General features: G+C 35.0%; 2 protein-coding genes across 2 annotated transcripts in view; both read left to right on the top strand.

Moving 5' to 3' along the window:
• Positions 1 to 17,549, top strand: part of LOC149244880 (putative disease resistance protein At1g61300) — a 58,086-nt gene extending 40,537 nt beyond the window's left edge. Inside the window, exons 3-4 of the mRNA XM_089457585.1 lie at positions 14,153 to 14,243; positions 17,324 to 17,549. The gene's annotated coding sequence lies outside the window, so the exon portion shown is untranslated. The remainder of the gene's footprint in view (positions 1 to 14,152; positions 14,244 to 17,323) is intronic.
• LOC149244879 (putative disease resistance protein At1g61300) overlaps positions 11,187 to 23,366 on the top strand; it is a 42,781-nt gene continuing 30,601 nt past the window's right edge. Inside the window, exon 1 of the mRNA XM_089436396.1 lies at positions 11,187 to 13,853. Coding sequence (XP_089292522.1) covers positions 11,187 to 13,853 — 2,667 coding nt within the window. The remainder of the gene's footprint in view (positions 13,854 to 23,366) is intronic.

Genomic DNA, 23,366 nt, shown 5'->3' with positions numbered 1-23,366 from the left:
CTTGTACATGAGCCTTTTAAGGTCAGATTTCTTTTTATGATCAGATTTCAACCAAACAAATGCGCCATGTTCTAATATTCTATTAGACACTGTTTTAAACCAAACCAACCAAACTCATAGAATTTCATGCTTACCCAACGCTGCCTTCAACGAATTTTCCGACTTGTATTTCCCCAATTCTCCAGCGCTGACACAATTCTTTGACACTGCTTCCAAACTGGATCTTTAAGTATTCAAACTGCCACTTCAAATTGACATTCGATTCCTCTGAATCTAAATTACACCAACCTGAAATCTACTTCAATGGTATTCACTCGTCTACAACATATTTAATCGAACAGAATTCCTCCAATCGATGCCACTAGTGGAATCGATTTCAGCAACATATCCACAAAGTTCAGAAATTGACTTACTGCGTCCCTCAGACACCAGTAATTCGTGTAAAACCTAGATTCAATATTGACTTCTTCAACATGCCAGCGCTCTAATTCAAAGTCTAATACAAAACTCAACACATCAATACAATTGCTAATTGAATGCTGTGCCTACCTGCGTTACCTTGTTCACATCTGGCGCTTCAACATCTGCATTGGATTCGATCTGGTTTGTCTCAATACTAGTGCTTCTAATTTATACAACCTATCATCAATCCGTCCTGACACCTTTGATAATAAACTCGTCCTCTGCGCCAGCGTTTTCACTCCACGCTTTTGTTGCCACTGAATTGTAATTAAATCTGCGCTCTATTTAAAACTTTCAAACAAGCTGCAAACAATTATAATCCCATCGATTTCTGCAATTAACAATTACAGTATTGATCCAAATAGAACAACGCATCCAAATTCTCCATAGATGAGATTGATTTAAAACTGCTACTGTTCTACATTACCGCACAGTCATATAGCAATTGGATTTTTTTCTTAATCAAAGCATATAAAAGTACCCTATTCCTATACAGCTTAATGCTTTCCATTCAGTTCAACAATGGTCTCAACGCACCAATGAATAGCAATTTCTGCTATCGATCACTCAGAAATATATAAGCCTGACATAACAGAGTTTTGCGTACAAGATTCCTCACCAAACTGTATACCTAAAATGTATTAAAATACCCCCTTACGCAGAGGTTTAACACTTTCTATACTCACCAAGTATGCATAACGGTTTTCAAATTTACTGGCGCTCTCCTCTTACCATTATCAATCAAATTCAGATCAATTTAACATAACCACTCATTCGACATAGATAAGCTCATTTATTTAGCACAGATGACAATTGTTATATGAATGTCGATCCTTTTAGCTTGTACGCATAAATCAACCTCACAAATTCTTTTATTGCACCTTCCTTTGGTCGATTTTACCAAAAATCAATCACCGAATGTATATATATAATCTGAAATCAAAACAAATTACTTACAAACTCTTATTGGCCTGATATTCTAGGTTGATGGCCTTACAATTGCCAAGAGGCTTTCAAGCCTTGGGCTGTCCAAGCTTCACGCTCTCCTCTCTATTCTATCATATCTACCCCCATTTGCCTTTGAGGCTCATAAATTTATACAATTTGAATTGAACCAATTCTGGTTCATATCCCTTTAATCACTCAACAAAATCCCCAAATATCTCAACAAATCCTAAAATCACTTTTGAACCCCTAAGGATCCTCTCTCACCCAAAACTAATGAAACTAATTTCTAAATTAAAATCTCTCATCCCTTTACATCCTCAACTGACCAAACTCTCTCATATTTGAGAATTATTTACAAAATCGTCACTTTTAGAATTTAACTCCTATTTTATTTAAAAATACCAAATTAATTAATAAAACAATTAAAATGTCACACCCCCCTTTATTGCATAAATAAAAAATGAAAGTTGGCCTTGATGCTCCTGCATCAGAATCACTTCAAACTATTTTTTCAACCAAAAGTTATGCAAAGTTAAAAAACACACATTTTTCTTGCTTTTTAGGAGCTCAATATTGAAATGGTTGTAACTCTATAATTTCAGATCTCGAAGGTCTAAATTTTTTTCCTATGGTAGCCCTCTAAATCTTATTTCCAATGACACAAGTCATACCAATATTATATTATTCAATATAGAGTTAAGTCAAATCTCTCATGATGACATGATTATGGACTGGTTCAGTAGAGCGAAGTTGTATGGGATGCCAGGTGTCATTGTTTCAACCTTCGGCCCTGAAATTGCTACACAAAAAACTAAAGTTTGTGTACTTTTAGTCACTTTTTATAAAATTCAAATATGATGTCTGAAGCAAAATTTATGACCATTTTTCGTAGGTCACATGTTTGAGACTGAATTATGGAGCCTGCAAAAAACCCTAACTTCCATGGATCATATCTCAAGAAATATAGCGAACCAAGATCTGAAATTTGAACATGACGTTAACCAAGATTTCGTCTCCATGTGTTCAAAATTTCAGCTTCTGAAGCCTCGTAGAAAAAACGTTACAGCGAAAATTCCAAGATGGCATGTTTGAAGAAGCGAAACCCTAGAATCCAAAGCTCTGATCCCAAATGTTATGAAACCAACTCACAAAATAGAAGAAAAGATAGATCAATGACTTAAAAATTATCCACTTCGAGGGGGAAACCTCCTTTACATTACATAAATGAACAATTCTTGGATGCTATAAATGATAAGACCTCCTTGGTATATATATTCATCTAATGGGTCACACTATAATCAGAGCCTACATATCAATAATAATGTAAGGACGCAATAATAACAATAGTGGATTTCTATGGGACACAACAATAACAACATGGGGGATACATGGACACAACAATAACAATAGGGGGATACACTAACAATAACAATAAGGGGAATATACTAGTATTATAGGGACCTAACATTTGACATCACCACACCCACAACGACCTACCCATTAGATTTATGCACCTAGTGTCTCAACATATGCTACCTCTTCAGAACAACAATATCATGAAGAGGAAGTCAACCAAACAATGAACCAATCATCTTAGACAACTTTATAGGTTTTGACTGTAGCAACATAGGCACACGACCATGATCCACCAATTGTTCCATTTGAGCTTTCTTCATTGTAATACTTGTACTTAGCATTTTGCTTTTAAGAGCCACTGTCATGAATGTAAAGACTCTTTCTTTTTGTCAGCTTTTGTTACACTCCAACTCTCCCCTTCTTTGGGACGAAGAAGGTTTTGAGGGCAGGGGAGATGTTGGAGGAGCTAGTCGGCTCAGTTGAATACGATGTAACAATTATGGTTATGGTTTTAACATATAATAAGATATATTTGTGCACTTATGTTGGTTATCCATTATTGTGTATATTTACATATTTTATATGCTTATCATGTGTCTATTTGATGTTTGTTTATTGGTAACTATGTGCAATCTTCACTAGATTACAACATACCCATCCAATACACACCTTTGCAATTTTTTTTTTTAAATCGCTGACATTTTTCAAAAAACAATTTGTTGGGCCTTTTCCTATACATTGACATACCATCATTTGACCTATTAAAGGGTTAGGAAGTTGAAAGAAAGGAGGTTGACATAATTTTTTTTGAGTTCCTGTGAGAGGGCCTCCACCACTATGTTTCGAAAAAAGTTGAGAAAGGTATGAGCTCCCCTCATATTCAAAGTAGCTTTGCCATAAACCAATGCCACTTTTTCTACTGTCTCAAACGTTCCAAGCCACATCCACACTTCTTCTCAAGATGAATATATGTTACAAATTCCCCACATGGATGCCTTTGCACCCCTTTATAGTGTGCCTTTGTAGGCAAGGAAGTTGTTTGCCTCTCTTTTTAAATCTTTGTAGTTCAACAATCATTTACTAGGATCAAAAACATCTTTGATTAACATCTTATTTCCATGCTCAACCATCATCGAAGGCTTGGGAGCCTTTAGAAATTCTTGTTGAATTCATGTGTACTAATTACAACTTCCAAACAATCAACATACATTCATGTCAATGCTCTCTTCCATTGAATTAAGGTTCCGTCTAATTTGGGTTTAAGCCTTTTTGCATTACTATTATTTTCTTTATAATTTAGGGGCTTCTTTGGGCTCATTACTCTAATGACCTTTTATGGTGGATACTATTTCATTAGTCTGTTCTTTATTTGCATGTTGATGTAATCATTCATGGTCATGGCTATTTTATGTTTGGCATGCCATGGAGCATTCAATGGAAGTGGATCGGTCAAATCTCAAAAATCAAGGGCCTTAATTGGATACTTGTCACAACCAATAATTTAACCTGGATTTGGTGTGACCTACCTATGTACAACCTATTTTTCATGGTTGGAAATTGCTATTTTAAAGTTGGAAATATGAAGACATGATCGAAAAATCTGCTCACTGGAGGAGCATCGATAGAAATAACACACATGTGACTAATAGCAAGACAAGAATCCCCATTTAAAACAAATAGAAGCATTAACATTTTGAAGCCTCAATTTGGTTATTTATGGGTTTAGATGTTTGCATTTTATGGACTTGAGGGGCAACAAGCCAAGGTCAAGGGAAAATATGAGAATTGCAATTTTGGAAACAGAGTTGAGATGAAGGCCTTCACTTCTATTAGTAGCAAACTACCACCAAGGTTCAAGGTTAAATTCTCATCATAACAATGTGCACTTATATTTTTGTCTTTAAATAATTGCTTTGCTCACACATCAATTGCTTGGTGTTTATTTGAATAAATGGTTTTGTATGTCTATTTGAATTGTAATAGTTACTCATGAAAATGTCATGTTACATAATGATGCTCTATTTCTTTATACATAGTAATCATTGGAAGATTCTCTTTATATCACCATTTTATTGTTCTTGAGAGCTCCATTAGAAACACTAATTGGGGTTGACTTAACTGTAGAACTCCTACATTGCATCCTTCCATCATATATGGATTCACATTTACCATCACTAAAAACCCTTTTGAAGATTTATTTTTCTCAAAAGACAAATCCTCCCATCTTTGAATGCTGTAACTATTCAACATTTTTTTCAATACGAAAAAAGCTTGATTATATTAAAATTAGATAATGCCCAATACATCTTTATAGACTGAAATGAGAGAAATTCTTTGACAATACAGACTGTAGGGGAACAATGTAGTGCAAAAATGTATGAAAGCCTATTATACCAAAAGGTCCCAGAAAAAGAAAAGATGTATATGTGCGGTATACCTGAGGAAAAGCAAAAATTTTGCCAGATAGATTGCCTAGATAGGGAAAAACCCCTTTTGGGAGCGTCATCTTCCAGTTGGGAGAAAGTATGCAATATGAGCAAGAAAAAACAGTTGCAGGGAACATACCTGGGAAATTGATATGAACAAGTAAAATTATGAGCCAGGTAGAGAAAAATCCTGAATCGAGTATGTTTCGGCTTCCATTTTTATGTCCATTTTCCATTTGCCCATTTGAGTTAGGAGCCCTTTCTTCAACAAATCATCTGCTTGAGTATTTTGAGATCTGTTGACATGATGTATAGTATAATCTTTCCTCCTCCTCCAGAGTGTGTCAATTCTGTTCATCCAACCTGAAAGGTGTTGATTTTTTATAGAACTCTTGGCTGTGACATGATCTATTATGATTTTAGAGTCACCATAGATCTGAAGGGACCATGAATAAGCTGAAGTAAAGAAGCCCAGATAGAGCCATTGCCTCGGCTTTATTGTTTGTTCCTTTTCCCCCATTCCAGTGGATGGCAAACTGCTGATATTCTTCCATGGCTATGTAGACCCCACAAGCACATATACCGTTTTGTGCCGCCCCATCAAAATAAGCTCTTGGAAAGTTCATGTGACTTGTTGTTTGCTCCTTTTATTTTTCCTTTTTATGTTGTGAAATCTTGGGAGGAATAGAGTTATAAAGAGTGATAATTTTCTAAAAAACAGACCTAAAAACTTCCTTTCTGTTTTGGAACAAAGTGTTATTCCTCCATTTCCAGATTGACCAAAAAACTAGTTGTGGAATAAGTCTCCAGATTGCTTTCTGATTACTCCACCAATCAAGTGCTTCTTTTAGTGAAGAATGCAGAACAAAATTAAAACCAAAAAAGGAAGCAAGGTTCGTCCAAAGCTGAAGGGTGTGAATACATTGCAGGAACATGTGTAAGTTATTTTCTCCCTCCGTTTTACATATTAAACATATTCCAGGTCCGGACCAGTTCCTCTTTTGCAAGTTTTCCCAAGTAAGATTTTTGTTATGGAAAACTAACCAGGAGAATATGATGATTTTATGAGGGCTCTCAGTTTTCCATAATGATAAAGGAAATATGTTAACTGATTGAGAAGAGTGAAACCTGATAAGGGTTGAATATATATCTTTTACATTTGCATTGTCCTTTCCACTGTTCCCCTTCCAAATGAGGACATCCTCTGCTTCAGTTCGACATATGCCCCTGTTCCTTAATATCCACTGAATTTGTGTCCACTGTTGTGCTAAAAAATCTTTTAAACCCAAAGTCAAAGCATTTTTCCAAATGGGGAAAGGGCCCTGCCATTCTGCAATGACCTGATTCCAGGTAAAAATCCCTTTCCGATGGAAGAACTCTATTAATTGCCGTGATATATTAATATCATCTCCCCCACCCGATATAGGGTCAAGACCTATGATTACCTTATTACCTGTTTGAAAGCTCCAGGCAAGGTTTTGGAGGAAAAATGATTCAATTTTACGAAAACTCATCCAGATGGCTGAGCCTTGAGGAGACCCTATCGTCCCCTTCCTATACCAAAAAGAGATATCTCTATTAGCCATATACTTCTTCCTAATGGATCTGCTCCATATGTTGTCCCCAAAAACACCTCTCCATAGAGACTTGCATAGCAAGGCCATCCCGAAGATCCGGAGATCTATGATTCCCCATTCCCCTTGCTTGTTTGGAAGGGTAAGGTCTGATAGTTTTGACAAATGATATTTACTTTTCTCCTTATTTCTTCCCCATATAAAATTCGCTGTCATTCTATTTAGCAAAAGAATTACACTCATCAGAATGTAAAAAAGATGGGCCCAAAACACTGATAGTTAGGCCAACGCTGATTGTGCTAAAACTACTTTTTTTGCCATAGAGAGACACTTGTATTCCCATCTAGTTATCCTTTTGAAATATCGGTCTGAAATCCATAGCCAGTCATATTTTGAATAACCAGTAGGTTTTAGATGAAAACCCAAACATTTCATGCCATCACTGATGGACTTCGCTTCAATCTTGTACCTCGGATAAAGATGTTGTCTAAAGATGCCACAATTTTACCTGGATGACTAATTTATAAATGGAATATGGCAAGGAATTATTAAAAAAATCTAATTGTGAAAAAATTTAAATTGTTTTTTGATAGCTTAAATAAATTCAGTTAAAAAATTTCCACCAAATTTTTTCCCGCCTAAAACTTTTATAAATTGAAATAAAATATATCACTTCATATAATAGGTTTTGGATTTTATTGACTGTCATCACAAAAGTCGAGCCAACCAGGGTTGGAATTTGGATTCCTCTTTACCCATCGTACAATTTTTTTTTGACGTTTTAGGTCTTTATGCTGCCCTTCAAGAAACGTTATGTTTAAAATTTTGCCCTTCCAAAGGTGATGTTTTGATAATAAATTAACGCTTCACTAATAAAGGTTTCATTAAAAACACATATCTATCATAAGAAAAGAAAAAACAAAATGACCATAACACATAAATGACTTATTGAATTCTGAAATTTGGTTTGAAATTATATGAAACACTCACAATAAAATCTGCATAACTCTGAAATCAAATGTCCTTGACTCAAACATGCCATAACATGATATTACTAAGGAGTTCTTATGGGACGTATAAGATGACCAAAAAATTAAAACTATGAGATGGACTATCCTCTGCATCCTCTCCATGATCATAATCACATGGAATCAATGTGAGGGTCCACCGTGGAGAGTTTGTAGTCAAATAAGTACAATGTATAAAAAGTGTTCTAGTATTTCATAAGCTTCATGAGCCATATTTTTCAAATCTTTTAAGTGATATGTTGAGACACTCGATATCTGGTGCAAATTGTAGTCGAAGCGACACTTCCACTATTCCATAGGTGATATTGTGACATAGGATAACTTTCATAAGTGAGTGGTGAGTCGGTGACACTGTGACAGACCTCTGGCCCAAACAATTCAATAAAGGTGGGTGGCCAATACACTCAGGGAGAGTAAGTGGGAACAAGCAAGATTGTGGTCCAAAATTATTGTGACAAGGAAGAGGTTTTGTTCTTTTAGTTATGTAGGTTCAATGATGCACTAACACACTCATGGATTGATTGTTTGATTCATTCAAGTGAGAATTTTAATGATGTTTGCATAAGAGGTAGATACATATTCATTGGATTTCAAGGAAACTATTTGGACTTAGATTCTAATCCAACTTACCCTAATCAAATGAACGAATTGTGAGTTATTGAACAACATTCCTTCTAAGGAGTACGAAATATATATGTTTTCTTCCCCTTGTACCTTCTAGGTGACACTTATGGGAATTCAATCATATTAAGATTGAGCATCTGAAGAGATCTCATCATGAACAAACCATTTCAAGCCAAGCCAAATTTGTTGTGTTGTGGGCATATATATATATATGAATGATATAAAGTCTCTATTAGACTAGATGCTTATTGATCACTTAGTTTTGTAGACATATATTTAAGGAGACTAGGTAATAACCTTTGTTGAACGGTCTCAAATCCATTTTCCTGGTTGTGTCCTTAGGCTTTAGGTGCTTTTGTGCTAGTTGTAAGTATCGTAATTCCTACTTTAATAAAAATATGTTTCACTTTCTATGTGTGTGCATATTCGAATTCACTTGAGAGCTCTCTTCAATTGGCATGGTCCACTCACATGCACCTCAAGCTCATCAACAAGAAAGCAAATCAATGAAAGGTGAAAAGGGGCCTAAATGGATTTACCCATGGAAAATTGAAATCTTGCAAAATTAATGGCACAAAAGAAAATAGAGAAAGACGAAGAATGTGAAGCCTAGGAATAAAAATACGCAACATTGTTATCTGTAAGTTTATAATTTCTATTTGTAATCATTCCTAAAGTATAAAAGAGCCAAACAAAGGTCATTTCTAGAAGGTTTTGTTAAAAAAAGGTTTCCAAGGTAAGATATCTACATTATCATGTTTACAATTGAGTTCTTCAACACCATTTCTACATTTATTAATTCTAATAAATTAAAAAATAGTTTTCAGTGATGTTTTAGACTCGTTTCATTCTGACTCGTTTCATTCTGATGGTATTGTACAATTAATAAATTAGGTTTTATTTTACTTGAACCCACTTAACGTATTACAAGTATGTGTTTCAATAACACACCTTGTTGGTGATGGATTTTGTAAAACATAAACCATTAAATATACACACAAATCTTACAAATTTTTAAAAGAATTGTGTTTATAAATTGGAATTGTTGACAATTTTTTTTTTAGTTCTATGATATGCCTTAAAATTGCTTTTGTTTGGCTAAGAGTTTGATTTCATGGAATGTAAGGAAATAGGTTAATAGGGCAAGACTAAGAGATATTTGGTAAGAGTGAAAGTCAAACTCGGACTCGGAGTAGGGTAATTCCAGGGAGTGGTTTTTCTATAATAACCATGATGAGTCAACCTGCATTATGGATAGCTGCGAGTGAAACCATGATGATTCAACCTGCATTATGGATAGCTCCTAGTGATGATTGTCCCCAATGTGAATTTCACCACTGAATTATAATCATTTTTCCCAATATTTGAAAAAAAGAGAAAAAGAAACCAAAAATATTAAAATATTATAGAAAGCAATTCACTAAATTCACTTAATATATTTCAAGTATATTTTTAACTAAAACATCATAAGAAACACTAAACTTTTTTAAAGAATTATATTTATCAAATTTTAATTATTTAAAATTGGAGAGATTTTTAAATATACTTAATTAATTTAGACATTAAAAAAATAAAAATATTTAATCCACACAAATCTACAATTTCTTTAAAAGATACCCTACTTAATTCCAATCCAAAAAAAACCATAAAAATCTAAAATACTTAATAATAACCGAATTCTGAATAGCGAGATGATCATGAATAATATCTTTCAGCGAGTCTTGTCAAATCCATAATCACGGAATTTATGCAGACGAATTTTAATTTCAGTGGACTATTTCTGTAAACTAAAATCGAGGAAACTGCCCTCTAAAGCACCTGGTTTTTTTCTAAAGTTCATTTGTTGATAAAATGATTATCAATTTATTATAGTGTTCCAAGTTAAAGTGGAAAGGTATCACTCTTGGGATATAATATTAATAACGTTTTCAAAAAAACCTTAACCGTCAAAAATACGTTCTGCATCCTTCCCTCCTTCCCAACACGTCAGGTCAGACGGTTTTTTAAAAAAATTCAACGTATTAAAAACCTTAACCGTCAAAAATACGTTCTGCATCCTTCCCTCCTTCCCAACACGTCAGGTCAGACGGTTTTTTAAAAAAATTCAACGTATTTTACGGGTAAACTGGTCTCTGACGGGCAAAATGCCCGTCAAATTCCAACCCTGGAGCCGACCATTATTGAAACTTTTTACTTTTCTAACTCACCCATCGCATCTTTGGTGACTTTCGTTGCGAATTTGATTGGCTGTCATCACAAAAGTCGAGCCGATCATTGTGGGTTGTCGGCCGTTATTGAACCTTTTTACTTTTCTAACTCACCCATCGCATCGTTGGTGACTTTCGTTGTGAATTTGATTGACTGTCATCGCAACATTATTGAACATTTTCACTTTTACAGCGCACCCATCGCTTCTTTGTTCACTTCCTTACGACTTGTGTCTGTCTCGTTTCTCGTGATGGAAACAACGACCGAAGACGCCCCGAATGTCCCGCACTATTTTATCCAGGCTTCAACCTTTACCAATTTGTGAAGAATGCGACATACCCATATTCGCATGAACTTTGACAGTTTGTGAAGATCCCTGGATGCCATTCCTTCCTCCCATGCTTCAAGCTCTCTTTGAGTGATCGCAAATTGCATACTTCAGCTAAATCCATCTCCCGCCTCTGGTAGCTTTGTTCCGACTCTGCTCTGCTCCTGCAGCAAGAACATCAAGAAAGTCTACTCTGCTCCTGCCGCAAGAACATCAAGAAAGCTATAAAGCCATGGAAATTTTAACCGGAGTTGCGAGCGCCACAATCCGCGAAATTGTCGTCGATCCAGTGATTGAACTTATGAAAGATGTTATTGAGAAAGAGGAAAACCGTAAGATTTTAGAAGCTGATTTGGAGCGTATGGACAGACTTGTAGGGGATATCAGCACCATCTTTCAGGACCAACAGAGAGTTCCCCCGCAGACTGTGAAGGATGGATTGGAAGAGCTGCAAAGATCCGTTAAAGAAGCGCAGAGCCTACTTCATCGATCCAAGGGACGGCAACGGTGTCTCGAATGTCTCGTGTGCAAGCCGGTGAGACTCCCAAAGCAAATACGAGAATGGAAGGTAGGTTTCGATAAACTCTATCAACACCTTATAGACGATTTCTCAGCAATTGTTAATGCTCAGCAGATTGCCAAATCAGCACCGCAAAAGGCATTGCTTCAAGATGTGCCGACCTCTGGGTTTGAGGGTTCTGGCATAAATTCTGCTCAAAGACAGGTACAGGAATGGCTTACTGATCCCCAAGTTGGCATAGTTGGAGTAACCGGCCTGCCGGGAGTTGGGAAAACTTCTTGCCTCAAAATGGTGTACAACAATTGTATCAATGTCTACCAACATGTGATTTGGGTGACTGTTTCTGCAGATTATAGAATTTCGGACTTGCAGAGTCGCATTGCAAAGGCAATAAATTTAGAGCTGCCCAGCAATTCCGATATCGATACGCAGAAGATGAGGTTGTCTGCATTTCTGCAGAGCAAAGAATTTCTTCTGGTGTTAGACGACTTGTGGAGTCCTCTTGCTCTGCAGGAACTAGGTGTGGCATTTGGCAAAGTCCTGTTCTCTACTCGGAGGAGAGATCTAATTAAAGAAATGAGAGCAGAGAAGTCTATTGAAATACAACCCCTCTCTCCTGATGAGTCGTGGACACTGTTTCGTAGAATAGTTTTCACTGACGACACTGTTTCTGTTTCTGTGGACATACAGGAGTTTGCCAGGGAAATGGCAGACGAGTGCCGAGGTTTGCCTTTGGCATTAACAGTCATCGCTTCAGCAATGTTCGGCAAAACCAGTGCAGAGGATTGGCAGATTTCTTTAAAATTGATGAAAACTGCAGACCCTTCTTTTCCAGATACTCATCCCCGCGTTGATCCAGAACTGTATCAACGCTTGAGACTGAGTTATGATGCTTTGCCCACTTCAAATGTAAAAAATTGCTTCCTATATTGTGCTATGTATCCTGAAGATGCCCAAATCCATGTGGAGGATTTAGTGAAAATATGGATTGCAGAGGGGCTCGTGAGGAGCAAGCAGCAGAGCCATTTAACGGACATGGCCATTGGCCGCAGCTACATCAACCTTCTTGTAGATCGTTGTCTGTTCCATAATGTTCCATATGAGGAGACCCAGAATGGGTGGATTCTTCTAGAGCGCCAACGTATAAGAATACATGATGTTATTCGTGACATGGCTATCTACATTGGCGAGAAGGAGGAAAAATGTATATTCAAGGCAGGCCAACACCTGCAAAATTTCCCAGAGATTCACAATGATTATTACAAGAGGATATCACTTTCTTATAATACTCATATTCGAAATTTGCCCACCCAGTTCACACACCCAAAACTGGCGAGTCTTTCCTTAATTTCTACTGGAATTTCAGAGGTTCCATCGGGATTTCTGGTCAGCCTGACGTCTCTCAAGGTTCTCGATCTGAGTGGCAACCCTAGGATAAGTTCAATCCCATCGTCAGTGGGGCGACTGAAACAGCTCGAGTTTCTGAGATTAAGAGATCTCGGGATCCAGGATTTGCCAGAAGAGATATCTCATATTTCTTCCCTTCAATTGTTGGATCTTTCAAAATGTAAGGAGTTGCAATCATTGCCATCTGGGATTGGAAAGCTTAAGAATCTCAGGCATCTTAGTCTAAGGGGTTGTGAGACATTAAGGACAATTCCACATGAGATCTCTCAACTTACTTCGTTGAGCACACTTGCTACAGAGAAGGTTACGTTAAGTGCAGTGGACGCAGACTCAAGAGCAAGCATTTGGAGTTTGAAGAGTCTGAGAAATCTGAGGATGCTGGGATTACGTGTAAGGGTAGATGTGGAAGAGGGAAACTGGGCGTCATCAGGAATGGAAGTGGGCATAATGGGAAACTGGTTAGAGATGAGGCACTTATGCCTGGTCTTTGAAATAGGCGGCGACAGAGATGATGTAATGGAGGATGTTCTTCCTGAGGACATGCAGAAGATGAGTAAGCTTCAAAGTTTCATTATCCATCACTACCCAGGGTCGGGTCTGCCGGAGTACACTTGCAAGTTTGAACACCTTGAATACTTACATTTGGTTGACTGTCCCCATCTAAGGGAGCTTTCTCCATTGGAGCGGTTGCCCAATCTAAAGTCTCTGACGTTGAGGCGGTTGCCTAATTTGAAGTGGTTGGGTATAGGACAATCTGGCAGGTCAGATGGATATTCCAGGTTAGAGAAGTTGGTTCTCGATGAGTTAGAGAGGTTAGAAAGCCTTGCGGGGCCACCAAATAATGATGATGTGTGGAATGAAGCAATATTGCCTCACCTTCGTGTTTTGAAGATACTGGCATGTTATGATTTGGCCACACTTCCCAAGGGAATGGAGAAACTGCGCAGTTTAAGATCAATTGTGGGCACACAGGTTTGGTGGGAGGGCATACAATGGGTTGATGACAATATGAAATCACATCTTCAAAGTTTATTAGTGAGGCGCGTAGACTTTATTTTTACAGATTATTTTCGGTACACTTTATTTTTACTGGTTTCACTATAATTTGTAAGTAAGTTAAGTTTATTTAAAGATGCGTACGTATTATTATTATTATTATTTCACTACACGTTACTTTTATTGGTAAATGTTACCGCAGTTAATGAATGAAGGTATAGGATTTCAAATGCATTTGAGCCTCTTCCTTCTAACTCTCTCTTATGTTGTTATAGGTTGAGGATGAGGAAGCAGAAAGTAGGGAGGTGTCGTGGAAACAATAAGAAGAAAAACCATGGTGTCCTTCAATATGACATTGACAATAAGGTATCTAACTCTCTTTCTTTGTTTCTTTTTCTTATAATAAACTTCGTCTCATTCATTATGACATTTTTGTTATTTTTATTTTTTATTTTTGTGATATTTATAATAGAATTCGTTTCATTCAATATGATATTTCCCATATATATTTTAATATTATAATAATAAAAAATAAAGTAATATTATAATAAAAAAATATTATTATTATATTATTATAAAAATTAAAGTAATATTATAATATAAAAAATTATTTTTTAATGATGATTAATATTTATTAAAATTAAAATAGTTGAAGAGAATATTTGGAACTTTTAAAAGTTTTAAATAGGTTATTAGATTACGATTAAGAGGTTTTTTTGGATTTTTTTAGATTTGTATTTATATGCTCAAAAAAATATTAAAATTAGTGTTCTAAGATCACCATATTTTTCTTGAGTTAAAAAGTAAAAAAAGTTGGTAGTATGACAAATATTTAGAAAATTATATTTAATGTGAGTATAAGTCTAGGAGAAAGTGTTTTTTATCTTCAATCTTCAATTCCATACTTTTCTTAAGCTAAAAACTCAAAAAAGTTGGTAGTGTGACAAATATTTAGAAAATTATATTTAATGTGAGTATAAGTCTAAGAGAAAGTGTTTTTCATCTTCAATCTTCAATTCTCAGAGTATCACATACGTGATGAACTCTTTAAACATGGTATTTTAGGAGTTCACAAATGCCCATTTTCACTATGGAGCTCATGACAATTTGTTATTATTTTAAAAATGTTTATTTTCTTCTTTACACTAACCAAGACAAAGAGGTACTTTTGGTCAAAATTTAGGTTCATCACCTTTTATAATATTTTAGATTTATTTTTTCCTTCTAACTCCTTGTCACCCCATAATTTCTCCTTAAATTTTGATGTGATTGTATTTTAAATATTATCTTTATTAAGTAGAATCATCTCTTCCTTTATCCCTCAGTGCTCTAGTCAAGGTTGGGTATCCTTATGCCATTCTCACTTTAAAGTCAAGATTGGCATCCTTATGTCATTCTCACTTGAACTGAAGGTGATGGTTTTAGTTAGAATTATAAGCAATTTTAGGATACCTCATCTTCCATGTTGTTTAATCTTTGGTTATACATAGGATATCTAGTCATTGATATACTTTCAAGAGATAAAGACTTGCTTTGATGAGGTGAATAAGATAAAGTATATTTCTTTTAATTTTGTATTTCTTATTTAATCATTATAAATTTCTATTTTATTAATTAGATAACTATTTGTATTTCTAAGTTTTAGGTTTTTTAATTAAGTACTTTTAAAATAATAAATTTCTTTATTTCTTTAAAAATAATATAAAAATTGAAATATCTATTTATATGATATAAATATTTATTAAATAAATTATTTTATTAATGATGATTAATATTTTTTATAACTATATATATATATATATATATATATATATATATATATATCATATTATTTATATATAAAAATTAAACATATATTTAAAATGTATGTAAAATATTAAAAAAATAAAAATTTATTTTTTTCTTAAATTTAAATTTAACACATATATTAAATTAACAATAAGAGAATAACTTATTCTAAGTCAAAGATTTTAGCCCTCACATTGGAGTGTAACTTCTAGGTTGGAAAAATATTTAAAATGCAACCCGAAATTCATGTGTCAATATTGCAACTTTAATTCTAAGTCACAGGTCGTTCATGTGTCAACATTGCAACTTTAATTCTAAGCCACTGCCATTCAGGGAATGCCAATCTGAATGGCCTTGAACCCTCATATCAAAATGTCATTGCAAATTTAATTCTAAGCCACTGCCGTTCAGGGAATGCCAATATGAATGACCTTGCAACTTTAATTCTAAGCCACTGCCATTCAGGGAATGCCAATCTGAATGGCCTTGAACCCTCATATCAAAATGTCATTGCAAATTTAATTCTAAGCCACTGCCGTTCAGGGAATGCCAATATGAATGACCTTGCAACTTTAATTCTAAGCCACTGCCATTCAGGGAATGCCAATCTGAATGGCCTTGAACCCTCATATCAAAATGTCATTGCAAATTTAATTCTAAGCCACTGCCGTTCAGGGAATGCCAATATGAATGACCTTGAACCCTCAGGTCAAAATGTCGTTCGTTCATAGAAAAATATTTAAATTACAGCTAGGAAGCTGTACTTGTAAATATTGCAGCTTTAATTCTAAGCCACAACTCGTTCTTGGAAAAATATAAATATTTAAAATGCAACGAAAAACTCCACGTATCAACATTGCAACTTTAATTATAAGTCACTGCCGTTCAGGGAATGCAATATGAATGGCCTTGAACCCTCTTGTCAAAATGTCAATACCTCTCAACATGTCAAATTTTCTTTGGCCAAGTTAGTTTCCTCACAGAATAAAAATTATATAACAAATGCCGATTTATTTTTAGATACATGTTTAGTGTAACTGCACTGTTATTTATCCATGAACAATTAAATTATTAAAGATTCTTCACTTCTGAATAGTGAGAATAATAATGGTTCACGAACCATGATAGTTTTTTTAAATTGTATGGATAAATATTAATGCTTTGATAAAACAAAATTTAATACTTAATAAATATTTTTTATAAATTATTATTTATTGGGTAATCCTGGGTTATCATGTTTTTATCAAAATTAGGAATAATCAAATTATGCTTTTAGGATCCAGGATTATTGCTTTTAAGTTGAGAATATTACATACAGGTAGTTTTTTTAATTCAGGTTACAAGTATTTAATTGACATATTTTTTTGGGAAATTAGAGCTAATTACTTTTAAGTTGAGAATATTTTATATATGAGTAGTTTTTTTTATTCATGTTATAAGTTTTTAATTGATATATAGAATAATTTGGATGTAGTATTATGGAAGTTTAATTCAAAATTTGAATTAGAAATAGAGAAGAAAGCCATTTGTTAAAATTTATGTATGTGGAAGATTATTTTATTTATTTTTATTTTTTTTATTATGGGAAAATTTTTCATAATTTAGTTGTCAAATTAGTAGTGAGGATAATCATTATTGATTACTATTTATGAATGCAGGTTGACTCATCATTGTTATTCAAGGAAAATCATTCCACCTGAATTACAAGATGTCTTTAGGTCTTGGGTCGTTAACCTATTTGCTTACATCCAAGGAAGACTAGCTCTTAGTCAAGAAAAACTAGTTTTAAGGCATATTCCAAGAACATATTGTATTCATTATTCAAGGAAGCCACAAGTTAATATATGATTTGTATATATTTATAACTATTTTAAAATTGGTCAATTGGATGTAACTTTTGTGGTTGGGAGAAATATTGTTATCTTACCTATTTTAGTTTAATTCCTAGATGTGGAATGGCCAGATGATGATGAGTATATCATTATAATGGATTTGAGTCTTGTTTAACAATCCCTCACACACCAATAAATATGTATTCATCATTTGGAATATAAATATATAAAGACATTTGGAATATAAAGATATAAAGGTATTTCTTCAAATAAATATAAAATATTTTGAAATTAATTTTCATAGTAACAAAATTGGAATTATAATACCAAAAAACATTAATAATTTTTTTTGAGAAATTATTTAGTTCTCAAAAACAATTATAAATTTATCTCAATAATTTTGTATCATTGTCAAGCTTAAAATTGTAATATTTTCCATATATATATATAATTATTTATGTAATAATGTAAATCCTAAAAACTTAATAAATAAGTCAATCATCTTAGACACCTTTTTTAAAGTCCTCCTTTACGTGGCATATCTTGATTTTGGCATTGCTTGATTTTAGTGGAGTGAGAAATAGTTCCACTTTGGTTACCTCTCCAGTCCCCCATTTTCTTTTTAAGAAAATAATAATATTTCCAATTTGATTTTTGTGTTTGGATGAAATGCAATATCTTCTTTCTTTTTTCTCTCTCTTTCTTCGTGTTTTTTTTTCCTCCTTCTTTTAGGTGAAAGGAAATGGATATATGTTATCTCATTTTTCTACAAATATAGGAAATGGAACTATGCTATCTCATTTTTCTACAAATATTTAAATAATTATCTAATGTCTTTATTTGTTTAGTTATTTAACTTATTTGGATTGTTGTTAATTAAAAGTGGAAAGGGAAATGAAGATATTTCATCTATAATGAAGGTCATTTACTCTTTGATTGATTTATCATAAATTTTGTTCTTTTGTAAGAGTTTATCTAAAAGAATTATCTTTATGGACCTATCATTAATGATATCATTTTTTTGAGATGCGGTGAAATAATGCTTTTAGAATGGCATCCATAACCAAGCACCTTTGCCTTCGTGCATAACCAAGTGCATTATCTTGTTCTCTTGTTCCTTGGTTCAATAATTACTTGTACAATGGAATGAGCTTGATGGATGTCATAAAAGTTATTATTTCCTTAACAACTAGCTTGAGATAAGCTTTGTAGTAAATGTTGAATAATTTAGCAAGGTATATGTTTTGGTACATGTTCGTAACTTTCCTTTATCTAAATTATTTTTTTTCTAGATGAAAGGTTTCCAAGGGAATTTTTTTCATTTAATGATCAAGCAATAAGTGTTAGTTTTTTCCTACGAACTTAGCACCCAATAGTTAATTCCTAGCAAATTATATATCTACTAATTAATTGCACAACTAGGTTCATTAACACAATAAGTTCATCAGAAGCAAAATATACCAATCACAATCACAATAAAAAACAAATTATGCCTAATCAAATTAGTCCATCATTAAATTGATTCAAAACCTACTTGGGCTCCCATCTTGGGATGGTGGCCCAACTGAGGAAATACATGTACAACATTGGATCTAATCCAGTTGATCAAGCCCTCTTGGTTGTTATGGATCTCTTTTCTACCCCCTTCCTCTGACCAATGGACTTAGAGTATCACACTCCTCACTGAGATTCCTCTCTCAATCTTTCGTCGTTGTGTGGTGTGTATTCTCCTCTCCTTAGTATTGATTTTATAACTTCATATTGATTTAAATCCATAACCCTCTTCTCAAAGTCATCGATGATCAAGATTAGATCTCACCTTATTTGAGATAAGGATTGAGATTAAAATATAATAATTAAAGTAAATACTTTACTTTTTTTAATGTCTCTGTAATTGAATTAACCAACATAATAGTTATGCATTTTTCCATGTTAAAATTTAGGCTTAGATACAAATGCAGCTTGTTCATACTAGAGCAAGTGCCTAAGGAGACTTTGAGCAACTTCTGCATGCCTCGACACTTAGGTCCATACAAAAGTACTTTCACGAGCTACAAACATCAATGATAAGTTCCCAAAAATTCATTCTCCCATGAACTTCATTATTGATTTGATATGAAACACTTGACAATTTTCTCTTTATTCTAATGTGAATGTAATGATTTGGTGCTTTTACAGGGTCACATTTTGATGAAATAATTTTATATAAAAGATCATCATTAGAAATAGAGGATGTATTCTTGTTTTACTCGATGACACATTTGTTAAAATACATAAACGAAAAATTATTTGTCACAATTTTATGCCCTATACAATATTATGGCTTAATTACATTATTGCAAAGGTGTTTTGAGTTTAAAAATACAATACACTTCTTGTAGAAATTTCACTGTAGATTAAACTGATTATGCAATGTACTAAAGCAAAATACTTAATCTATTTCTACAATCAAACTTGCGGAAGCTTAATCAATTTGAGCAAGATCAATCGGAATACATATAACAGAGAAGAAGAAATCAATCACACATGAACACAAAAGAATACTCCGGGGAAAGCCTCAGCTAAAAACCACGATCTTTGTATTATCATACAAGTGGAAATATCTCATGATTACACAAAGCTTTAGCTCACAAGATATCCAGCTCTCAGTACAATCCCTCATTGTTGCTCATAGACAGAATAGAAAACACATATGCCTTCCTTCAGTTCTCCAAGCCTCCTATTTCCTTGCGCAGTTTCTCCTGGGTCCTCAAGCTGCCACCTGTGTGTAATTACCTCACACACTGCTCTCTGACCTCTGAAATAACAGCGCAATCTTGAAGGAGATAATTCCTTCTGCATGGATGAATTTCCTATATAGGAAAATTCCTCCAACTGATGATACACTGTCCCTTCCTTTAATCTCATTTGGGTCTCTGTCTGAATTGACATGCATGAGTTATTTATGAGAGAATATTCAGTTATCTGAAGTACACTAGTTGCATGCATGCATGCATTGACTAACTGAACTCACAATCAATTCCACAAACTGTTGGAACTAGTCTAACTAGACTTAACTCAGTTAATTGAGCTAACTAATTACAACTCAAAGTACAACTCATCATGATCTCCTTAATTAAGGGATAATCTCCTCAATCAAAGGGATAACTGTTGCATGTCTTCACATAGACTTCATGTTTAATTTTCTCCAACTAATTAACTCAAGATGAATTAATTATTTATTTTTCAAACAACTGGTGAGACTAAATTCGAATTTTAATTCTCAATTTTAATTTAGAGACTAATTAAAATTAGAATCTATCTTGAAATGCTATTTATAGCAATGCTATTTTTAGTATTTCTATATTTTTTCTATTTCCAACAGAGTTGGAGTATATCCTGAAATGCTATTTATAGCAATGCTATTTTTAGCATTTCTTGTTGCTATTTTCAACACTTCTATATTGATAAACACTCTCAATATAGTCCTTGGGTTTTATGAGACTGTTGTAGTGGCTGCAACCACCCTCCAAAATTTTGGATCGCATGAAAATTTCAGAGCCTACCGTGGAACCAATGATCAATCGTTCCTTGGTCACTTATTGGTAAGCTGATGATCTCGTGCCCCCTCCTTGATCTTAAGAGTTGTTCACGTCCTCATCTTTATGTAGAGAAGTCGTCTTTGGGCATGGGGATTATCATTTTTCATGCAAAGGAAAGTTTGTTCAGCTTCAAGGGGAAATCTTTGTGCGTATGGGTTGTTCTCATTACATAGACATGTTTCACACTCACTTCACGCACTCTTGTCACGAAGGTTGTTGCATCAAGCAGAGTATGTTTTACATGTTTTGAATGGTCTATGTTATATCACTAAGTGTTCCAATGTGTGATCATAGTCAAGTTCTATCACTGTTTACATTAGCTTCACTGATCTAACACTTAGACAGTTTCCCGAGAAACCTAGTCTCATACAACTTTCTGGAACCTCACAGTTCGCTTTTGCAACCCTCAAGCTTTTTCCGTTTCCTGTTGGAATTACACAATGTGCAAAGACCCCAACCTCCCTTGGCATCCAAAACTGCGCAGTGGTTTCCTCCAGTGTCCTTCCCTCAGTTGGAATCCACTGTCTCCAGAAACTGCGGAGTGTTGTCCCTCAGCTGCCTAGTCTGCCTTACATTTAGAAACTGTGTAGAAGTGTCCTCCTAGGACTTCATCCTGGCAACAGTCACTACCCACTAAAACTGCATAGATCTACCTCTCAGTGACTACAAGGAAAGATGACATGTTATATGACTCTCAAGGAGTTGAGGAGAAATACCAAGGAACCGAGTTATGATAAAAGATCAGGACTGCATGCAAATTTCGGTGGATGCATAACCATTTGGAGGGTAAGTATGGTAAGTAAAGTACATCTCTTAGTGTAGCTTGAAGTACTGTTGATCATCGTCATATAGTTCTATCTTCAATTACATGCATGTTTGCAAAAGCTAAAATTCGTTCTATGTGTTTCCTTTACCTGTCTTGCTCCCTTTCGCTTGTTGGGCCAATTGTCGTCTTTGGCATATTAATTTTTATGCCATGCTTGCGATATTGTTCTAGTGATTTCAAAGGTTTGTCTTTGTGTGTTTGGGTTGTATTAGCATATGAACACCCATCGCACTCACACACAACATTGTAAGGATTTTCGTGCAAGTGTTGTCACGGTTGTCCGAAGTTCTATCCCAAGTGTCACACATGTCACTTTCACCATTAAATAGTCCCACACAAGGTCACACTTTACTATGTTGTCCCAGTGGTTAGTGTCATCTTGTTTTCAAAGTATGCTAAGTGTGTGATTAAAATGTCGAGTCACAAAAAGTTCACTTGCCTCTCACATTTAGACATTTGCTTGAAAATCTCTTGACGCAACAACTTCACTTCCCTAGACCTTGACTGAGCTTCCCTGCGCAGTCTTAGCCCTCAGTGGTGATGCTCTGCTATTTGGAACTTGGAATTGCGCAGTGCTTGAGGCTGTCCCCTCGGCTAGCTGTACTATACAATCCTAGAAGTGAGTAGCCTACTTGCCTCCCAGAACTGCACAGAAATTGCCTCCACAACCTAACTGAACTGCGCATTTCTCAAGCACAATCATCAAGCCTCCCACTGGAATGTCGAAGACCTACATTTCACTGAGGCATGGGGTTGCACTGCTCTCCAAAACTAAGCTAACATGCCTAACTGATTCCTCTGTTGCCTGACCCGTACTACCTTCAGAAACTGCGCAAAAATGATGAGCAAGGCCTCTGCTACCTTGCTTTGCACTTTCTCCAGAAATTGTGCAGCCCTGTCCAATAGGTCCTTTTTTGGCTTGCTCTGCACTACCTCAGGAAACTGCGCAAAATTCCCAGTTGGTCTCCCTATGGCCTGTCTTGTCTTCTTCTTGAAAACTATGCAACAGTTCCCCTACACTGTGCCTTGTCTTCCTCCCAGGAACTGCGCAGAACTTACTAGTAGTCCCTCTGCAGGCTTGTTTCGTCTTCCCTGTAGAAATTGTGCATAAATATCCAACAACCTTGCACTTTCTTCCTCCTGGAAACTATGCAGAACTGGCTAACATTTCCTTTGTAGCCCCGCTCTATCCTCCCTCTAGAAATTGTGTAGAAGTTTTCCCCCTCAGGGTCCCATCTTATAGTTGACACTCCTGACTGTCACTACGCAATTCTGCCTCTCAATGATCATTGTGCAGTTTTTCATGACTGTGCAGATCGAGCTCCGAAATTCCTCATCCCAGCCTGAGTTGTTCTCTGCGCAGTTTTAGTGTCTTGTTCTCCCTCCTGGTCACCTAGACCTGAACATGGAAAATAAAGCATCATGATAGGCTAGGATATTTTTGGATTTGATGTCATCCTGT

The sequence above is a fragment of the Pinus tabuliformis genome, chromosome 7, assembly GCF_031772625.1.
Source record: "Pinus tabuliformis cultivar Carrire ecotype Pingquan chromosome 7, CPIR1, whole genome shotgun sequence".
Taxonomy (NCBI): domain Eukaryota; kingdom Viridiplantae; phylum Streptophyta; class Pinopsida; order Pinales; family Pinaceae; genus Pinus; species Pinus tabuliformis.
The sequence above is the reverse complement of the archived record's forward strand: the minus strand, read 5'-3'. Positions and strand labels throughout refer to the sequence as shown.